The sequence below is a fragment of the Argiope bruennichi genome, chromosome X2, assembly GCF_947563725.1.
Source record: "Argiope bruennichi chromosome X2, qqArgBrue1.1, whole genome shotgun sequence".
In the NCBI taxonomy this organism is placed as follows: domain Eukaryota; kingdom Metazoa; phylum Arthropoda; class Arachnida; order Araneae; family Araneidae; genus Argiope; species Argiope bruennichi.
In genome coordinates this window covers 29,066,773-29,083,822 of record NC_079163.1, presented here as the reverse complement: position 1 = coordinate 29,083,822, position 17,050 = coordinate 29,066,773, and the positions used below count along the sequence as shown (strand labels likewise).

The window sequence follows — 17,050 nt, the reverse complement described above, 5'->3', positions numbered from 1 at the left end:
TCCAAAGTTGAAAAAACTTTAGCAGTACTTAATTTATCTAAAAAGGTATCTATTCCAGGGAGAGGCTCTGCCTCATATTTGCAAAGGGAATTAATTTTACGATAATTAATACAAAGACGACTTTTTCTATTTTATTTCTTTTGTATGCTAATGTTACAGGGGAGGAATAATTACTAGTAGATTCTTTTATTAAATCTGCATCTAACGAATTTTTAATTTGCTTATTTATTTCAATTTCACCAGTATCAGAGCTTCTATAAGCCCTTTGTGACACTGATAAATCGGATGTTAAATTTATTTTAGGGAGTTCCATTCTTATTCTACCAACATCATATTTATTTTTTGCAAATACATGAAAATATTCTGACACCAGAGATAACATAGGTTCAGATAGTTTGTTTACAGTCAGAGGTGGAAAAATTTCCTCTGAGTTATTCACGACCTTGACCTTATTATCACTAGTGTTTTCAACAATATGTAAAGACATATAATTATTGTTGGTATGCAAATTGGTAATAATTTTTCCATTTTGAAATATTTTATTTTTGTCACAATAATTTATAATAAACTACAATCTGGAAGTCCTAAAATGATATATGGTAAAGGATTGTCCATAATATATAATTTGATTTTCTTATTTATTTGGCCAATTTTTAAATATATGTCACAAATTTGGGTTAATTGGAATGTTCCATGTGCTTGTTTGACTCTTAATAGGGTTTACATTTTTTCTTATCAAGTTAAATTTTTCCTCAATATCTGCAGATATAATTGAAAGAGTGGATCTTGTGTCAATAATAATATTTACATTACTATGAGGATTATAAACATTGTCCAAGTTAGCTAGACTTAGTAAAGTTGAGTTGTGTCCGGACACTAATAATTGCCATTGTACTGGGCCAGGGGCCTCATTAGGAGAATTTTGTTTCTTTCCAGGATTTTGAGAACAGCCAAGATTGACTTCTGTGCACGGGGAAGTTAAATTGGCTGTTATTGAAACATTTGTCATAAATTGGGGTTGATGAAAAGGACATACTTGTGCCTAATGATAAGCATTTGGAATACTTTTTTTACAAATTCTACATTGAGAGTATGGTAATCTTTGTTGGAAATGCAAATTATGACCATAGTTATTGGAATTTTCGAGACGTGGCCTTATGGAATTACGATAATTTTGTCTTAAAATTATTGTGAGCTTGAAGAATAAAAGAATTTTGAAATCTATTATTAAAATTATGCCTAGGTATAAAAGGTGCTGGTTGCCTTACTCTGATTCTGGTTTCGTTACACCTGCTTGGGTTTGGTTCTGAAGATTCTTCCATTTTTAATAGTTTAATTATTATTATAAGCCATTCTGTAGGGGTACAAGGAGCTTTTATGCTTACCAATTGTTTTAGTTGAGTTGGCAGCCCATCAGTAAGACCTTCTAAAACCAGTTGTGGATTAAGGCCTAACTGTCTGCCATAATTTAATTTTTTATGGAAATAATCAACTAATTTAGCATTTTTAATCAAATTTCAATTGTGAAATAAACAATATTTGGTTGAATAAACTGTTCAGTTAATATACAACATAAATCATCAAAATTATCTATATTTAAACAACTATTTATACATTGAGTTAAAGCTGGCCCTTTAAGACATTTTGCAATATTTTAAATTTTCCACAAGTCAGTTTTGTTATTCTCTCGACAAATTTTATTGAAATATCCCAACCATAAATCCACTTTCATTCCATTTTCGGAATCAAAAGGGATTGTGGAGAGTTCTTGGGCTATTTGATCATTTTCTTCTTTATCAATTTTATTTTCTGAACTTTGACTCTGAAGGTTAGAAACATTTGTTTTATGTGGATCAGTCATTTTTCCTGATCTTAACAACATTAAAGTATATTTCAAATAAAAAAAACATTATAAATTTATGCATAAAAATTTAAAAAAAATAGATTTGATAAAAGACTAAAATTTAATATTTTAAATAATACTATAAAAATATAATTTGCAATAATTCTAAAATTTAAATATGGAAAATCAAAAGAAAAACACAGTATAAATCTTAATTTTCACCCGTTGAGTCAGGAAACACTAATCACTTTTTAAGGAATCACAAAAGGCAATTTTGGAGGCATCGGAGACAGCATGGCCGGCCGACCTTGATCGGAGGAAGCGGCCGCACCAGTACGAATCCATCTTCGATGCACGGCCAGCTGCGGAGACGCAATGCAACGTCGGAGTCTCACCCGTGGATTTAATTTTAATTCTTTTAGTTCATTTGGTAATTTTTCAGAGGAAACTACCCTGTCGACTCTTTATATATATATATATATATGTAAGCATTATTTTATGTGAAGCAGAATGTAGTTTCGAAGACAGTGAAGAGAAATTCGGTTTCGTGACGTCGTTTTATTTCATCTTGGAGAAGCAGGCAATATGTACAAGCGATGAGCACACACACACAACACAGAAAGGAATGAGGAAAAAGCTATTGGGCATTTTATCCCTGGTCTTATATAACCTGAGATTGTGATAGGGAAAATATTTCTCCATAGTGCTTATATATAATGAGATTTCGATAGGGATTTTCGCTACACGCGCCGACGATGCAAGGGAAACACAGGGAGAATTTGTCACTTTGTCATTAATTAAGTCCAAAAAGTGGAATTGGATCAGTAAATATGAGAATATTTTTGAATGAAGTCACTATGGGCTAAATTAAGATAAAACCTTGGTAATTAATTAAATTGAGATTAGAGTTTAAAATATCATTATATATATATATATTGTTGATGCATTGTTCTATTTCAAGAAAATTAACTAAATGAAAAGAATTCTTTTGAATTTTTAAATTTTGTTTCATTTTATTAAATACTAGCCGCCTTTGGCGACCAGCCTGTTCACCAATATTAATGCTCGTTAAAATTTTAATAATTAAATATTTTATGTAATTCCTACTTTAATAGCTTCTTCATCAAAATATTTTAAAACTTCAAATTTTGAATTGTCATATAATTTACCCCTAATATTATAAAGACCTTCAGTCATAACGTAATATGTATCTCCCTAATTTTCTGTTAACTCCCGTAGAATTTATGCTTTAAATTAAAGTGGAAATGATTAATCTGCAATTAATATAATATTTTTTGCTGAAATAAAGCATTTTTTTTATTAATATGATTACTGAAAGCAGAGTCACTGAGAATTTAAACCTTATGGGCACTAAAGAATATCTTTCTTAATTTCTGTAATATCTCAAGAATTTGTTAACAAAATTTCTCAGGTTCATCATGAGCAGATCGATTAATTAACAATGTTTAACAGAATCGTTTAAAATAATCGGTTGAAAACAGGTTAAAAAAACTACTTAAAAAACGATGTACTTAAAACTATAGGCATATACAAAAAATATATAACAACATAAATACAATTTAATTACAAAAGCATACAACTAATCTAAAAATAATTTAAATCAAGTCCGCATCCGTTGAAAATGGTTGAAATAACGCTATGCAGATTAGAAATTTTTAATTTCCTTTATTCTGTTTTGTTTTAATTCAAAAGTACTTCAGAATGAATCTGAAAGATCGATTAATTAACAATGCTTAATTTTAAATGCATCAAACATTAAGAAAATAAACAGAATCATTTGAAATAATCGGTTGAAAAATGTTAAACCTAACCTCATTAGCGTGGGGGGGGGAACTGAAGCCTTACTCATTTGGCGGTCAGGAAATAAAGATTTTTTGGCGGGAAAGTTGGTTTTTAATTAATAATTAAAATTCTAATTAAAAATTCAAAAAAGGTACCCCAGGTCCACATTCCCGACCTCCAAGGTGTACATGTACCAAATTTGGTAGCTGTAAGTCAAACGGTCTGGCCTATAGAGCACAAACACACACACATTGAGCTTTATTATAAGTATAAATAACAGAGTTACAATAATTATAAATTATTGTAACTCTGTTCGATTAATTCATTTTTGTTGTAATTGAAATATTTATATGTATGAAAAAATCCAGAAGATTAAGAATTTTGTTTAATTCTATCCAAATTCAAAGTAGCTAGAAATGTATTCCTTGTTAGTCCGATTAAATATCTTTTATAATCATGCTACAACAAATTTCGGGTGATTGATTGTTATAACCTGTGTTTCGATCTGTATCCTGAAATCTAGAATGCAATATAACCATATTTTTTCTAGAATTCAATCTCAATGCATTTAAATGTCTCATAAAAAATCGACTCAGATATTGAGAATCTTTTGATGTCCGTAAAAGAAACTGAGAATAGTTTTTTTGCAAATATGCAATTTGTTTTTACAATGAGCGAAAAAATTAGGATTAGCATCTGAATACCAAAGAAAATTAAGAGGGTGAAGAATTTTATTGAACTAACTAATACTTAATGGCTTTATTTTAATGTAAATTTAATTATGAATTACTTTAAGAGAAATTGTGCTTGCCTCTTGTCATAATTGTCTTGCCCTCCCTTTCGGCGGTAAACCTCTGACACTTTCTTTAAAATTAAGAGTTCTCTCCAATTGATAGCGTAATCAATTTATCCGCCATAAATTACAAACGGTGAGAGACAGGACACTGTTGCCATAGTATTTTATTATCCACATGGGCTTTTCTATTGCCCTCTTTCGTTTAGCAGATTAGGTCGAACTCACCCTGTATATACTTTATGAACGGCCTGCTGTAGTTTAGTTATATGAACGTCCTGTTGTAAAGCAACACTAGGGCTATTTTGGGACGGACTTCGTAATTTTGAACCGCGGTCAGATGACGAGGGCGACACCTGAGCTGGCACCCTCCTTTCCACACCACACCATGCCAGCGCGGGGGGGGGGTGCACGTTTGACCCTGACGGATTTAACATGCAACAGACCCCCTTACTCGACAGTTTTTTGGTGGATTCGGGTTTCGAACCTGGAACCCTACGGCTTACGATACATACCTTACCGCCAAGCCACCGCAGCCTAACGGCCTACAATAATTTCTTCCATATAACAATATTCTCCTTTAATGTTTATCCTTGTTTTATTTTACTCTTGTTTGACATCTATATGCATGCATATGAAGGAGGGGGGGGGTCAACAGAAAGTACAGCCGCAAGCAAAATTATATTTCATTATTAAAGGAATAAGTTTTTTTCTAAGAAATCATTTGAGTTTGATATTGTTTGTATACTGCATGTTAAAACATAGTATATGCCATTATATATAATTTAAAAAAAAATTATTCTAGTTCATTATTTAAAACTATTTAGTTTTTTGTTTTTTTTTCTTATTATTTTCACATATATTATTTTGAACTTTCAGCTACTTAAAGTACAAAAATACATTAGTCTTAATATCGGTTAATAATTCCTTACAAAATTTTTGCTCTAATTTTTAAATTTTTGTAAGATATATAATAATTTGAAAACTGGCATATTTACTTTTAAAAATTTTCTATTTAGAAAGTTAAAAACTTTTCTCTTTCTACATTCATTAACCTGTACAGGAATGGAACTCTGTTTTTAATTTTTTTTTACATCTAAATAGATATTTTTCACACCATATACAATATTAATAAAATGAAATATTTCTTAAACACCATATTGTTAAAAATATTTCTGAAATGAATTGCAAAACTTATGACTACATTTTAAGTGTTTAAAAGCAAACTGCATGATATAAGAATGGCAGAATTTCATAATTCCAAATTTTAAATATTGAATTCTTTTCCTTTAGTTTAGAAACATTATACTTTGCTTTGAACTCATATTTTTCTAAAAAAAAGGTATGCAGTTTCAATCAATCGGAGTATTTACAAACATAAAAATTACAATATTTTGTAATTAATACATTTGTTAAAATTAATATCAATTTTGACACTTCTTATTCTCTTTTGCAGATATTTCTCAATTATGGAAATCACTGCATCATTCTTTTTACCCATGGTTACATCCTGCACAAAAAGAAACAAGTTTCATATTTTCTTGGTCTGATGAACAATTAGATGATGCGAGATTCATGTTTCAAATGTTTACTATTTGTTTGAGAAATTTTCATGATAAATTATTAGGTGTGTTCTGCTGTGTTTGATTTTATTTCTTGTTTGAGTATTCATTGTGCATGCATATGTTTGATTTTAAACTTAGTATCTATTTGCTGCAATGTAAATTTCTGTATAATAAAGAGTTTTCTTTCTGCTTTTAAAATATATTTATCTTTTAAGTTTTTGCATTTATCTATTTTTATCTGTTTCATAATGATTGAAAACTGATTGTATTAAGATCTTGTTTTTACTCTGTGGTGTTTTTTTTATTCATTTATTAAAAATTGTCAAAATGCTAGAATGTGCTTGGAAAATTTTATTATATTATTAAAATTTACATTACAGTATCTTACATTTAGTTTGCATTTAGAAAGATTCATTCAAATAACTTTTTGCTTTGATTCTGGTTTTATTTCATTGATCTTGAGTACATATATTCAATATAAATATTTGCTTTTTTAAATAGGATATAATTGTGAAAAATGTATTTTGTCATATTTCTGGAGCTCTTATGTGGAAATATATGTAACACCTGGATTAAGGCATTACTCAGTTGCACTGTGTCACTCTGAATGTTTAAATTTGCCATGGGATCAGTTTCATCCCAATTCAGAGGATTTGGAAGGAATGTGCTTTGTAAGTCTTATTTTAATATCATTTTGTTGCAGTTTTTGATGTAATAAAGTAACAAAAGTAATGTACATTTTGGTAGAATTAACTTCTTTTAAATGTGCTTTAAAAATGTTTTTGTAGCTATTATGGTATATTTTCTGACTGTTCAAACAACATTTAATTCACTAACTTGAGAGTAAGTAATCCAGTGATTTTTATGTTTTCTTTTGATGCTCGGTTGGAACCCTTGCTGCCATTTTTAACAAATTGACTGCATTTTAGTTTTCAAATGCTTCTAACACTTTATCTCTGCCACTTTTGCATATTTTGAAAAGAAATTGCTACTTTTGAGGAATTTTTCATTCGATCAATTTTTTTCTTTTAAAAATTGTTGATTATGATGTATTCATATCTGAAATTTCCATGATTTGACCCGTTTTAGTGAAATGTTACATTTAGTCTTTTTTTTTTTTTTTTTTTTTTTTTTAGATCCTTCAGAGCAGTTTACTTGAGAGTAAAGATTTTTTGGCTAAGATAAGTTTAAAAATACCATGGATTGAAATCATGAAAAGTATATCCGAAACAATGTCACCTGAATACGTCAGAAGTACTCTTGTAACTCTAGGCAAGCTGCTTATCATATCTGGATTGGATGTTTCATTGACAAAAGTATGTCTCTTACTCAAATGACTCACTTGTAAATCTAAGGGAATTAAGCTTTTTGACTTAGTCGTTTTGTATTGTTAGTGAATTGATATTATAAATATATTTATTATCCAGTTTCTAATATCTTTTAAGTATTTGCATTAAAAAATAATAGTGTCTATTAAAAAAAAAATTCCTTCGTATTGATCACTTTTTACACTGCGATATTGGATGCTATTAATCGTGTTACTCTTTTTCCTTTATCTGATACAATATCTTTCTTTCTGTTAGTTTAATTTTGATTTTTTTACGTGCGATTTTTTACCAAACTGCTGTCAGTTTTGAAAACCATCATAATTCTGTCCCTTAATTTAATTATGTCATTCATAATTATTTCTTCGTGGTTACTGCTCATAAATACGCTAAATAGATCTGCAAATACTTACTGTGTTAATTTTTTTTTTAGTTTTTAATTATAATAATTTTTACTATTGTTATTAAATAATCTTTTTGTTTGTGTAAATTTCTTTTAAAATGCGTGTTGCCTCAAAACGGGACGTATAAATAACTAAATTAAACTGTTAAAATGACAAATTCTTACTTCCTTGTGTCTTACTTGACAGTGTTTTATATATTCTTTAACATGAAAAATATTTAATGATAAATGCTGTTTCGTCAGTAAATAGTAGATCTATTTTTATAGAAAATAAAAAAGTAAAATTTTTGTAAAACTGATAGATATAAAACAAAATTATTTAAAAAATCATTTAATCAAATCATTTATCAATCTAAAATAGTCTCAGTGAGCAATTTTTCGTGATAAAAATGTATGCAAAGAGTTTTATGTAGTATTTTACATCTCCGGGTTAAAAATTATTGACATCTAAGTGTAAAAAATCACAGAGCTTACGTACATTTCTTTTTTTCAATTAAAATACGCTAAACTAGTATCAAATTAAAATTATTTCGAGGGTTGAATGTGAGAACAAAAATTTTAAATCATCCTTTCAGTATAGAATACTTCATAATTATACTTGATAATTTATTTGAATTTTCTCAGAATCAGATTTAAGAAAGCATATGTATTAAATCATGTGTGAAAAGTGAAGTCAATATTTTGTTATTAAACAACTTTATTGGGAAAATTTGACTCATTAATTCTTGTTAGTTGTTAGTGTGTTGTGTTGAGAAATAAATGTCCTGGAAACGAATTTATGTGTGCAGTGATAGTGACGAACGATTTTACAAATAATAATTGCTTGGCGTTTTGAGACCAATTGCACTAATTTATTTTCAGAGTAACCTTCATCAAAATAATCTGAAGGCTTTGGAAGAATTGTCATGGCATTTGATTTCTATAGACGATGCTGATGGACTTCTGCAACTTTATTATTCCACATCTGACCCAATTAATCTATTGAATGAAGAGCTTCAAGGGAACTCTGATGTTTATGTTTTGCAGTAAGTAACATATTTTTATGCGGTACGGATCGATCTTACAACAATAGAGTAAATATTTTAATGCTTTTTTTTTTATTAAATGTAAATCAGATATTTGCATTTCGAGTATAATATCCTAATTTTACAATTAGCTTTTCATGATTGAGTTTTCCTATTTCCAATCTTTTATTTATTAATTTATTGTATATTTAGGGAAGGAAACAGTATTAGTTATGCGTTGCTTATAATTTATGGCAAAGCGCATGATCTTTAAAATTTTTGAGGATATCGACTCATGTTACTGGAATAAAGAGGTTTTAGAAGTTGAACATGTCACATTTTCCATTTTTGTGGCATAGCTTTGAGTCAGTGAGGATATAACTTTTCTGGTTTACCATAAATGTTTATTTGGGAATAAATTGTTCTTAACATTTATATGGATGAAGTTCATTGGAATTTTTAATTTTTGTATCAAAATTTGATAAAACTGGAGCGTACATATTGTTTGCTTGAAAAAGGATTTCCTTTAAATGAGAAGCTCTGATTTTACTGGCAAAGGTTGCCTATTTAGGCTAGTTTGAGGTTTTGACTGTACTGCAAAATTGCACCGATTGTTTTCACTCCAGTTATAAATATTGAAATTATAATTGTTATGCATGAACATCCGATTTCAAAATTCCATATAAAATTTCAAAGTTCCAAATAAACGACGACACAGAGTGATAAGTAAGATATGAATATTAAAGAAAAACATGGAAATCTTATTTCATAAACAATAGTTAGCCCTCGTGTTTCTGTCGTGAAGATATTTTGCGAAAATTGTTTTAGAAGCTTTTCAACGGCGGACGTGATAATGACGTCGGCGAAGTAGAAGGCTTTTTGTGTGCTATCGTTGACGCAATGTGGATCTGTAATCACCATTTACATCTTGAATTTTCTAAACAATTCCGAATTAATGCATGTACGGTTCAGACTATGTGAAGGTATTATCATCAGTTTTAAAATAGGGGGTGTCTTTGCAAATGCAAAAATGGTGGGCAACAGTTTTATAACAGTGGACAGTCGTATCTGCGAAAAATGTTAAGAGTGGGATAAAATTATGTTCGAAAAAGAAAGAAATCCAGTGTCTGCGGCCATTTAAAAACTGGGCAATCCCCAGCTTACTGTTTAGCGAGTGTTAAGGAAAAAATTGTGTTGCAAGCCATACAAATTGAAATCCTTGCAAGAACTCAAGCGTTAGTGATTACAAATGTCGATAAAATTTATGTTGAAAGCTATTGAAATGGATGGTATATGTACCCAACTTGTTTTTAATGGTGAAGCAATTTTCTGTTTTGGTAGGACAGTGAATCTTCATAATGTGTGCATGACCACATGCAGTTTCTTCCTTTGGGGATTTGTAAAAAATATAATTTATGTATCACAATTACCCATAAATTTATGCGAACTTAAATAACGTATTTTAGCTGCTTTACAATTAGTTAGCAGTGACGCTTTACAATGTGTCTGGCTGGAATTAACATAATGTCTTGACATTACTATAAAATATTATTTCAAACATTTCCGTGTAAAAAAAAATATCCATGCTTTCTTGTGAAAGGAAAAGAAACTTCCCTATTTTTACATTGTATTTATGTATTACTTATTCTGTTTTGTTTATTTATGAAAATATAGCATTTTGAAATCGAATGATTCATTTTGAATCCTTGTATTTTGTCTTTTAGAAATATATATGATTTTAAAGCTACCTAGCACACATATACAATTAAAAAAAATTGTATAATCTCACTCATTTTGCTAGTGAACAATATATTTTTTGTAAAATTATTTTGCTTCAAGATCATTCTTATTACAAAATCTTAAAGGATTTCATTATCTTTTTTTCCTTAGATTTCTCAAAATTGTTTGTTATATGGTTGTGGCTCCTAATGGTGTTGACTATCCCCATTCTAATGCAAAAAGGTTGCTTTACTTGCATAAGTACATAACAGCTTTGACATCATGTATCTCTGATAAAAAAGATGTGATTCTAAAGAATCCAGAAAAACTGCAGAAAGTTCTGCCCAGTCTTTTCACAGACATTGAGAAAGTGATAGTGTCAGGTAATTATCTTAATGTTCTCTTATGTTGTTGTTTTTATGTTGTGTCACTAATTAGTACTTTTATGAGACATATAAAAGTGTGTTGTGACTGTGTTTTTTTTTTATTTGTATGCTGGATTATTGATTTCGAAGCAAATAACCTTTTTAAAACTTCATTTTGGATTTCATTTTATTTATTTATTATTAAATCATAAAAGAAGTGTGTTCTTTTTTATCAAAATGATAATTAAGTCTTATGTAGCTATTTCGGAAAAAAAAACCTAATATGAAATTTCTATAATACACTGTGATTTAGAAATATTTATATTCTCACATTCTTTTTCATTAAAATGTCAAAGTAATTAACAATATGGAGATTATAAATTATATAATCTATAAAAATTTACAAATAATATATATATGGTTGTTGTGCGAAATAATAATTTTGATATCTTCAGTTGTCATTTCCTTTTTAATTTTTTAAATAACCTAAATGGAAAGAATTATTTTGTTACTTTCGCATTATGTTAAAGTAATTCAAGCAAAATTTTCATATTTGTATAAAATTGTTTTTTTTTTACCAGAATTCCCACTGAAATTAATTAATTAATTGTACTAAAGATTATTTCAAAATGTAAATATATACATGTAAGCATTATTTTATGTGAAGCAGAATGCAGGTGCGACAAGCAGTGAAGAGACTTTGTATTTTTAAGTTCGTTTGATTTTCTCGCGGGAGGCAAATTTTTAATTAAAAAAGTGAAAACAAAGACTAATACTTTTTGGTTTTATTTTATTTATTTATTCTTTTTAAGAAATGGATTGTTGTTCATGTTGCTGACGTAATATTATAACAGTCTTGAAACAATTTGTGTTTTGAAGAAAGCAATTATTGCATGCAAGAAATATATTTTAGAGTCTAATACTTTAAAATCTCATGAATCAACATATTTTTAATGATTTAATTATCTAAGTTCAAATTCCTTAGTGATTTTTTTTTCTCTTTGTAAACCTCTCGCTGACAGAAGAGAATATTTATTATAAAGTTAGTGAGAAGACAAGTTAATTTATTTAACTATGTACTACAAAGAAAAAATAAAAGTGTATAGATCTTTAAATGCTATTCAATTACTGTTTATTAATATTAGAAACTAACCTCTTAATTTCCTTCATGCTTAGTTAAATCCGTTCTTTTGTTGCATAAAAATAGCATCGTTAAGGCTTCTTTATCAGATTCATGAAATTTTTAAAAACAAATCTTTTCTTTGAATGCATACGGTAATAAAAATTGTGCAAAATGAATTTTGTCAAAAAATTTTCGCATCTTTCTAAGTTTCCTTTATTTGCAAATTGGCGAATTTCATTCTTAGAGTTTAAAAAAATTATATGGATAAGAAAAAAATTACAATAATTCGTATATATTTTTTTACTTTTTAATAATATATAAGGGATATGAAAGTAAGTCGAAAGATTAATATCAAAATTAAAATATATCATTAAATCTTTTTTTTTAGTATAACTACATGATTCTTGCTCTAAATTATTTCACTTTTAAAAGAAATTCTAAACATGTTAAGAAAACTTATTGTTAATTATTTCTATTTAAATCGTATGAAAGAAAAATAGGAAAGGCTTATGTTTGCTGAAAATAATTACATTCTTCATTACAAACAAAATTTCAGTTGTGTATCTATATAATTAACTGTCTGCATTCAATATTTAGCTAAAAATGGCCAGTATCTTGTGAGAGTCGAATGCTGTTTCAGTTATGCCCCTTTTTATTTTCTAGTATGCGAAGAGACAGGTATTTAACTGTCAAAAATTTAGACCTCGAGATTTTGTTGAATTTCCATAATTACAGACCTCACAATTTGAAAAATGCAATTTTTTAACTGTGTTTGTTTGTCGCACTGCATATCTGATAACATAAGTACGCTTTGATTTAGACAATTGAAATTTGGTGTATGGGCTTTACTCCAAATCTGTGCATTTCTTTCAGTTTTTTGACGAAATCCATGTAGAGAAAATTTGTTGATTGTCTGTTCGAGGACAAGTAAACATGAAACTTAAAGAGCTAGATAAATAAAATTTGGCACGTAGTTTTATTATTTGTTGATCTAAATCGAATTTTCAGTCAAATCTGTCAACAGTTGGCCACCTATTGATCGGTATTTTCGAGTATATGTAAACGATATAATTCAAAAATGCAATTATTTAAATAAATGAAATTTGGTATATAATATTTTTACTAAAATTGTAAATATATATCAAATTTTGGTTTTAATCGGCCAAAAAGAAGATGTCAAAAATGCATTTTCAGTTTTCTTAATTGCTCTACTAAACTCGAGGCGTCTACGAGTGAGATTCTATTATTGCATTCGAGGATAAGAAAGCTTATGTTGGACTGTCGCCTTTCTGCCTTGGCCAGATCTCATATTTTGAAGGTAATGAAAATGTGTATACCCCTGTGGCTTATGCCCTTGTCTAGAATCCAAAATTTTCATGTGGGGGAGAGAGGCATAATAATTTTAGTGGAAAATGTACGAGAAAGTTTTGTGGAAACCTCTGATTATAGTTAGGAAGCGAAAATACCCAGCCCGTTCTGCGAAACAACTTGATGTAGAACTGGCAAATGATTATCAATGCCACTCTTTTTTTTTTTTTTTTTTTTTTTTCCCTTCTGCTTATGAAAGTGGCCAACTTTAGTAGTTTAATGTATCTTGCCATGCTGTTGCAGTTTTAATTTTATTTATTTTATGACTGCAGGGAAATTTTTTTGTGGTTGTTTATTTCTGAGATAAGCATTCTTTGAGTATTTATTGATTGATGTGGCCAAAATGCCTATTCTTAAAAAATCTATCGTGTTCATATATCCTCACCCTTCTTTGCCACGTCCTTGGAGTTTGCGCTAGTCTTATTTACTAACGCATTTTATTTTTGGGATGGCCGTCAAAAGAAGTGGCAAATCTCGAATTATAGGTGATCGCATTTATGAAAAATTCTAACTACATATTTATTTGGCATTTTCCCACAAATGAGAATCGTGGAAGTTGCTGAATTCTCAGTAATTCTAAAATAAAACAACTGATTTTTATAAAGCGAATAATTCCTTTCAGCAAAACGAATAATTCATTTCAGCAAAACGAGTAAGTCATTTCAATAAACGAATAACCTATTTAATTTACAATTAGTTTGTTTTCGGAATTTAAGAAATATATATTATATAACAAATGTGCCTTATTTGCCAATATGTAATGATTTATTGCTTTCACCAGGTCAACATTTTTCTCGAGATTAGCTCGAGATATATAAGTCGATGCTCGTAATTTAGATTTGGGGGAAAGTTACGAAAATTCTTGACTTATATGCGAAATATATATTTATAACAAATGTTAACTACTTAATATTTAAAAGTTCTGGGTAGGACTATTGATATTTGCTAAAATTGGAAATGTATGGAATATTTTATAATAATTATTATTTATTTATTTATTGTAGAAAAGCCAGAGCAACAAATGAGCTACGCCTTACCTCTTGTAAATGAAGTTATTGGATTTTTAAATAAGATCACGAATTCAAAACTTGAGGGCGTGGTATTAGACTCTTTATTATTGTGGTTGAAAGCCAACCCTCGAAGTCCTTTACTTTTGCCTTGTCTTCAAACTGCTTGCCGGTGCCTTAATCAAATGACAAGTGCTGTGATGATAGTAGAGTGTTGCATAGCAACTCGTTTTAACACAGGTAATTTTCAAACATGCTTGTATGAATAATAAAACGATTACTTGTATACCTAAATTACGTATTACAATTATTTACTTGTGGAATATTATTTTTTAGACCTTCATAATCCGTCTGAAGTTCATGATATATGGCAGCTAATTTTGACCTGTTTTCAAATCCGTAGTTCAATGCTAGATGACTTTGTTCATGCGTGTGTCAATAAAAATGCTTTTTTGACACTATACTGCTATCTACTTGACAAGATACCGAAAACATCATCATCTGAAAGTAAAAAAATACTACTTCTTAATTTAACAGATTGGATCAATCGGGTTGAAGTAAAGTAAGTGCTTTCCTTGTAAATACTGCCGTCAAATTGTGTGTGTGTGTGTGTGTGTGTGTGTGTGTGTGTGTGTGTGTGTGTGTGTGTGTGTGTGTGTGTGTGTGTGTGTGTGTGCGTGCGTGCGTGCGTGCGTGAGGGAGGGAGGGAGGGAGCGAGCGAGCTTGTTTGTTTGTTTGTTTTGATGTGTAGCGTAATTGATGGTTGAATTGATCGTTCAATCAAATAACTATTGATAGTTTAATGCATCACTTACATTAATAATTCAATTATATTTTGAGTTAAAATTCTTATTCTGAATTTATTTTAATATCTGATAAACTTAAATCAAAAATAATTGATGAATTATAAAATATTTTTCGAATATGTTTGTCAAATTTTTTCTTCTTAACTCAGTTTAGTTAAAATATTATTTCTCATTTTGGACAATATCATAATTTAATTATTTCAGTGAACTTTAGTCTGTGAAATTTTCATTTCAAAAAGAAATCAAGTTTATTGGTTATACTAATTTATGTTTTCCTTTCCACAGTGAAAATGATGAAGCTAAATCTCTACTTTTGTGGGATAAAGTGCTGGAATTGAGTGTTATGTTAGCCAATGAAGATAATTTACAGGTATTAAATAATTTTGCTTTGTTTTCAATTAATAATTGCTGTGACTCTGTTAATAAATTTAAAAAATGCTTCTGTAAAAAAAAACAGTTTGAAAGAGATGTTCAAAAATATAGGGGGGAAATCTTTTTCTTTGTGTGTGTGTTTTTTCCCATAGCATTTCAAAATTTCGAATATTGGGAATAAATAATTCAGTGGCTATACTGATTTATATAAAAAAAATTTGATGAAATGTGCTGAAAATTGAAAAAAAAAAAACTGTCACATTTATTAATGTTTTTTTAAATAAGAATTCTGTTTAAATTCCTTTTAACTTTTTATTGCCAAAATGTTATTTAATATGTACTTATTGAGTTTGGCTTAATTTTTTCTCTCATATTTTTTTCTCTTCCTTTTTATTCATAAGGCTGAACTAATTTTAATTTTCTCTATGTCTATACATTTAAAAGCTCTTTTAATATTTTTCAACTCTCTAATATTTTTCAATCTTTTTCAACTCTCTAATATTTTTCAATCTTTTTCAACTCTTTTAATATTTTTCAAAAGCTCTTTTAATATTTGTCATATTTTGAAGCTCTTATCTACTTATCGACAATATTTTGCTATATTCCTTCTCCATTAGTTTGTGTTGCACATATTTGCATTAACACCTCACTTGAATATATTATTTTTCTGAAACGGATTTTCTCCCGCTGTTTGTATATCATTGTAAATTATTAATACAGATTTTTTTAAAAATGAAAAGTATGAGTAACTTCAAAATTATTGCAATTCTTTCCCAGATGTACTTATTGAAGAATTTTTTTGGAAGAAACTTCTAATGATACATTTGATATGGTAAAGGTAAAAAGCCTATAGTTTTAACAGATATTTGATTTATCATTTTAGATTAATGTGAATTCATCGTCAACATAAGAGAAGTAATTTAACTTGCTCTTGTGGTATATTGACTGAATTTTGGTTTAATAATCAGATATTGGAATTTGATGTTTCAATTTTGCAAATGAATCGCCTAATGCTTGGAGTAATAAATATGAAATCTACTTTTTGTTAGGATTACAAAGCTCAAAATGATTTATTATCCTTTCAGTTAAAGCTCCTCTGAGAAGACTTATTTTCTTAACTCTATTTAATCTTTAGATATTTTTTTGAAACAAGTGTTTAATACTTGATGCATTTGATGGTTTTTAAATGATTTATTATCATTTGATGTAGCATTTATTATCATATGATTTATTATCAGTACTTCAAGAAACTAAATACTAAACAGTTTTTTTAATATCTATATCATTTGATTATCACAAATAATAGATGGTACTATAGAAATACCTTGCACTTATATTCTTTGCTAAATGCTTGTATCGTCCCTTACAGATTGTCAAAACTACGCTTTCAGCATTTTGTCGTAAGCTTTCAATTTTGGGGGAAGACAAATCAAGTGATGGATTCTTAGGTGCTGTTGGCTTTGGTCGCTCATCAGTATTATCTGTCAAGTAAGATCAATTAAATATATATATAAATTTTGTTCAAAATTTAAGTATTGAAAATGAATTTTATTT

The 17,050-nt window shown here is 28.7% G+C and overlaps 1 protein-coding gene across 1 annotated transcript in view; it reads left to right on the top strand.

Moving 5' to 3' along the window:
• The window catches only part of LOC129959926 (ectopic P granules protein 5 homolog), a 141,738-nt gene that overhangs the window by 123,593 nt on the left and 1,095 nt on the right, over positions 1-17,050 (top strand). The window contains exons 39-47 of the mRNA XM_056072829.1: positions 5,896-6,066; positions 6,506-6,675; positions 7,141-7,320; positions 8,594-8,757; positions 10,627-10,838; positions 14,316-14,558; positions 14,655-14,880; positions 15,410-15,494; positions 16,866-16,984. Of these exons, the coding sequence (XP_055928804.1) occupies positions 5,896-6,066; positions 6,506-6,675; positions 7,141-7,320; positions 8,594-8,757; positions 10,627-10,838; positions 14,316-14,558; positions 14,655-14,880; positions 15,410-15,494; positions 16,866-16,984 (1,570 nt within the window). The remainder of the gene's footprint in view (positions 1-5,895; positions 6,067-6,505; positions 6,676-7,140; positions 7,321-8,593; positions 8,758-10,626; positions 10,839-14,315; positions 14,559-14,654; positions 14,881-15,409; positions 15,495-16,865; positions 16,985-17,050) is intronic.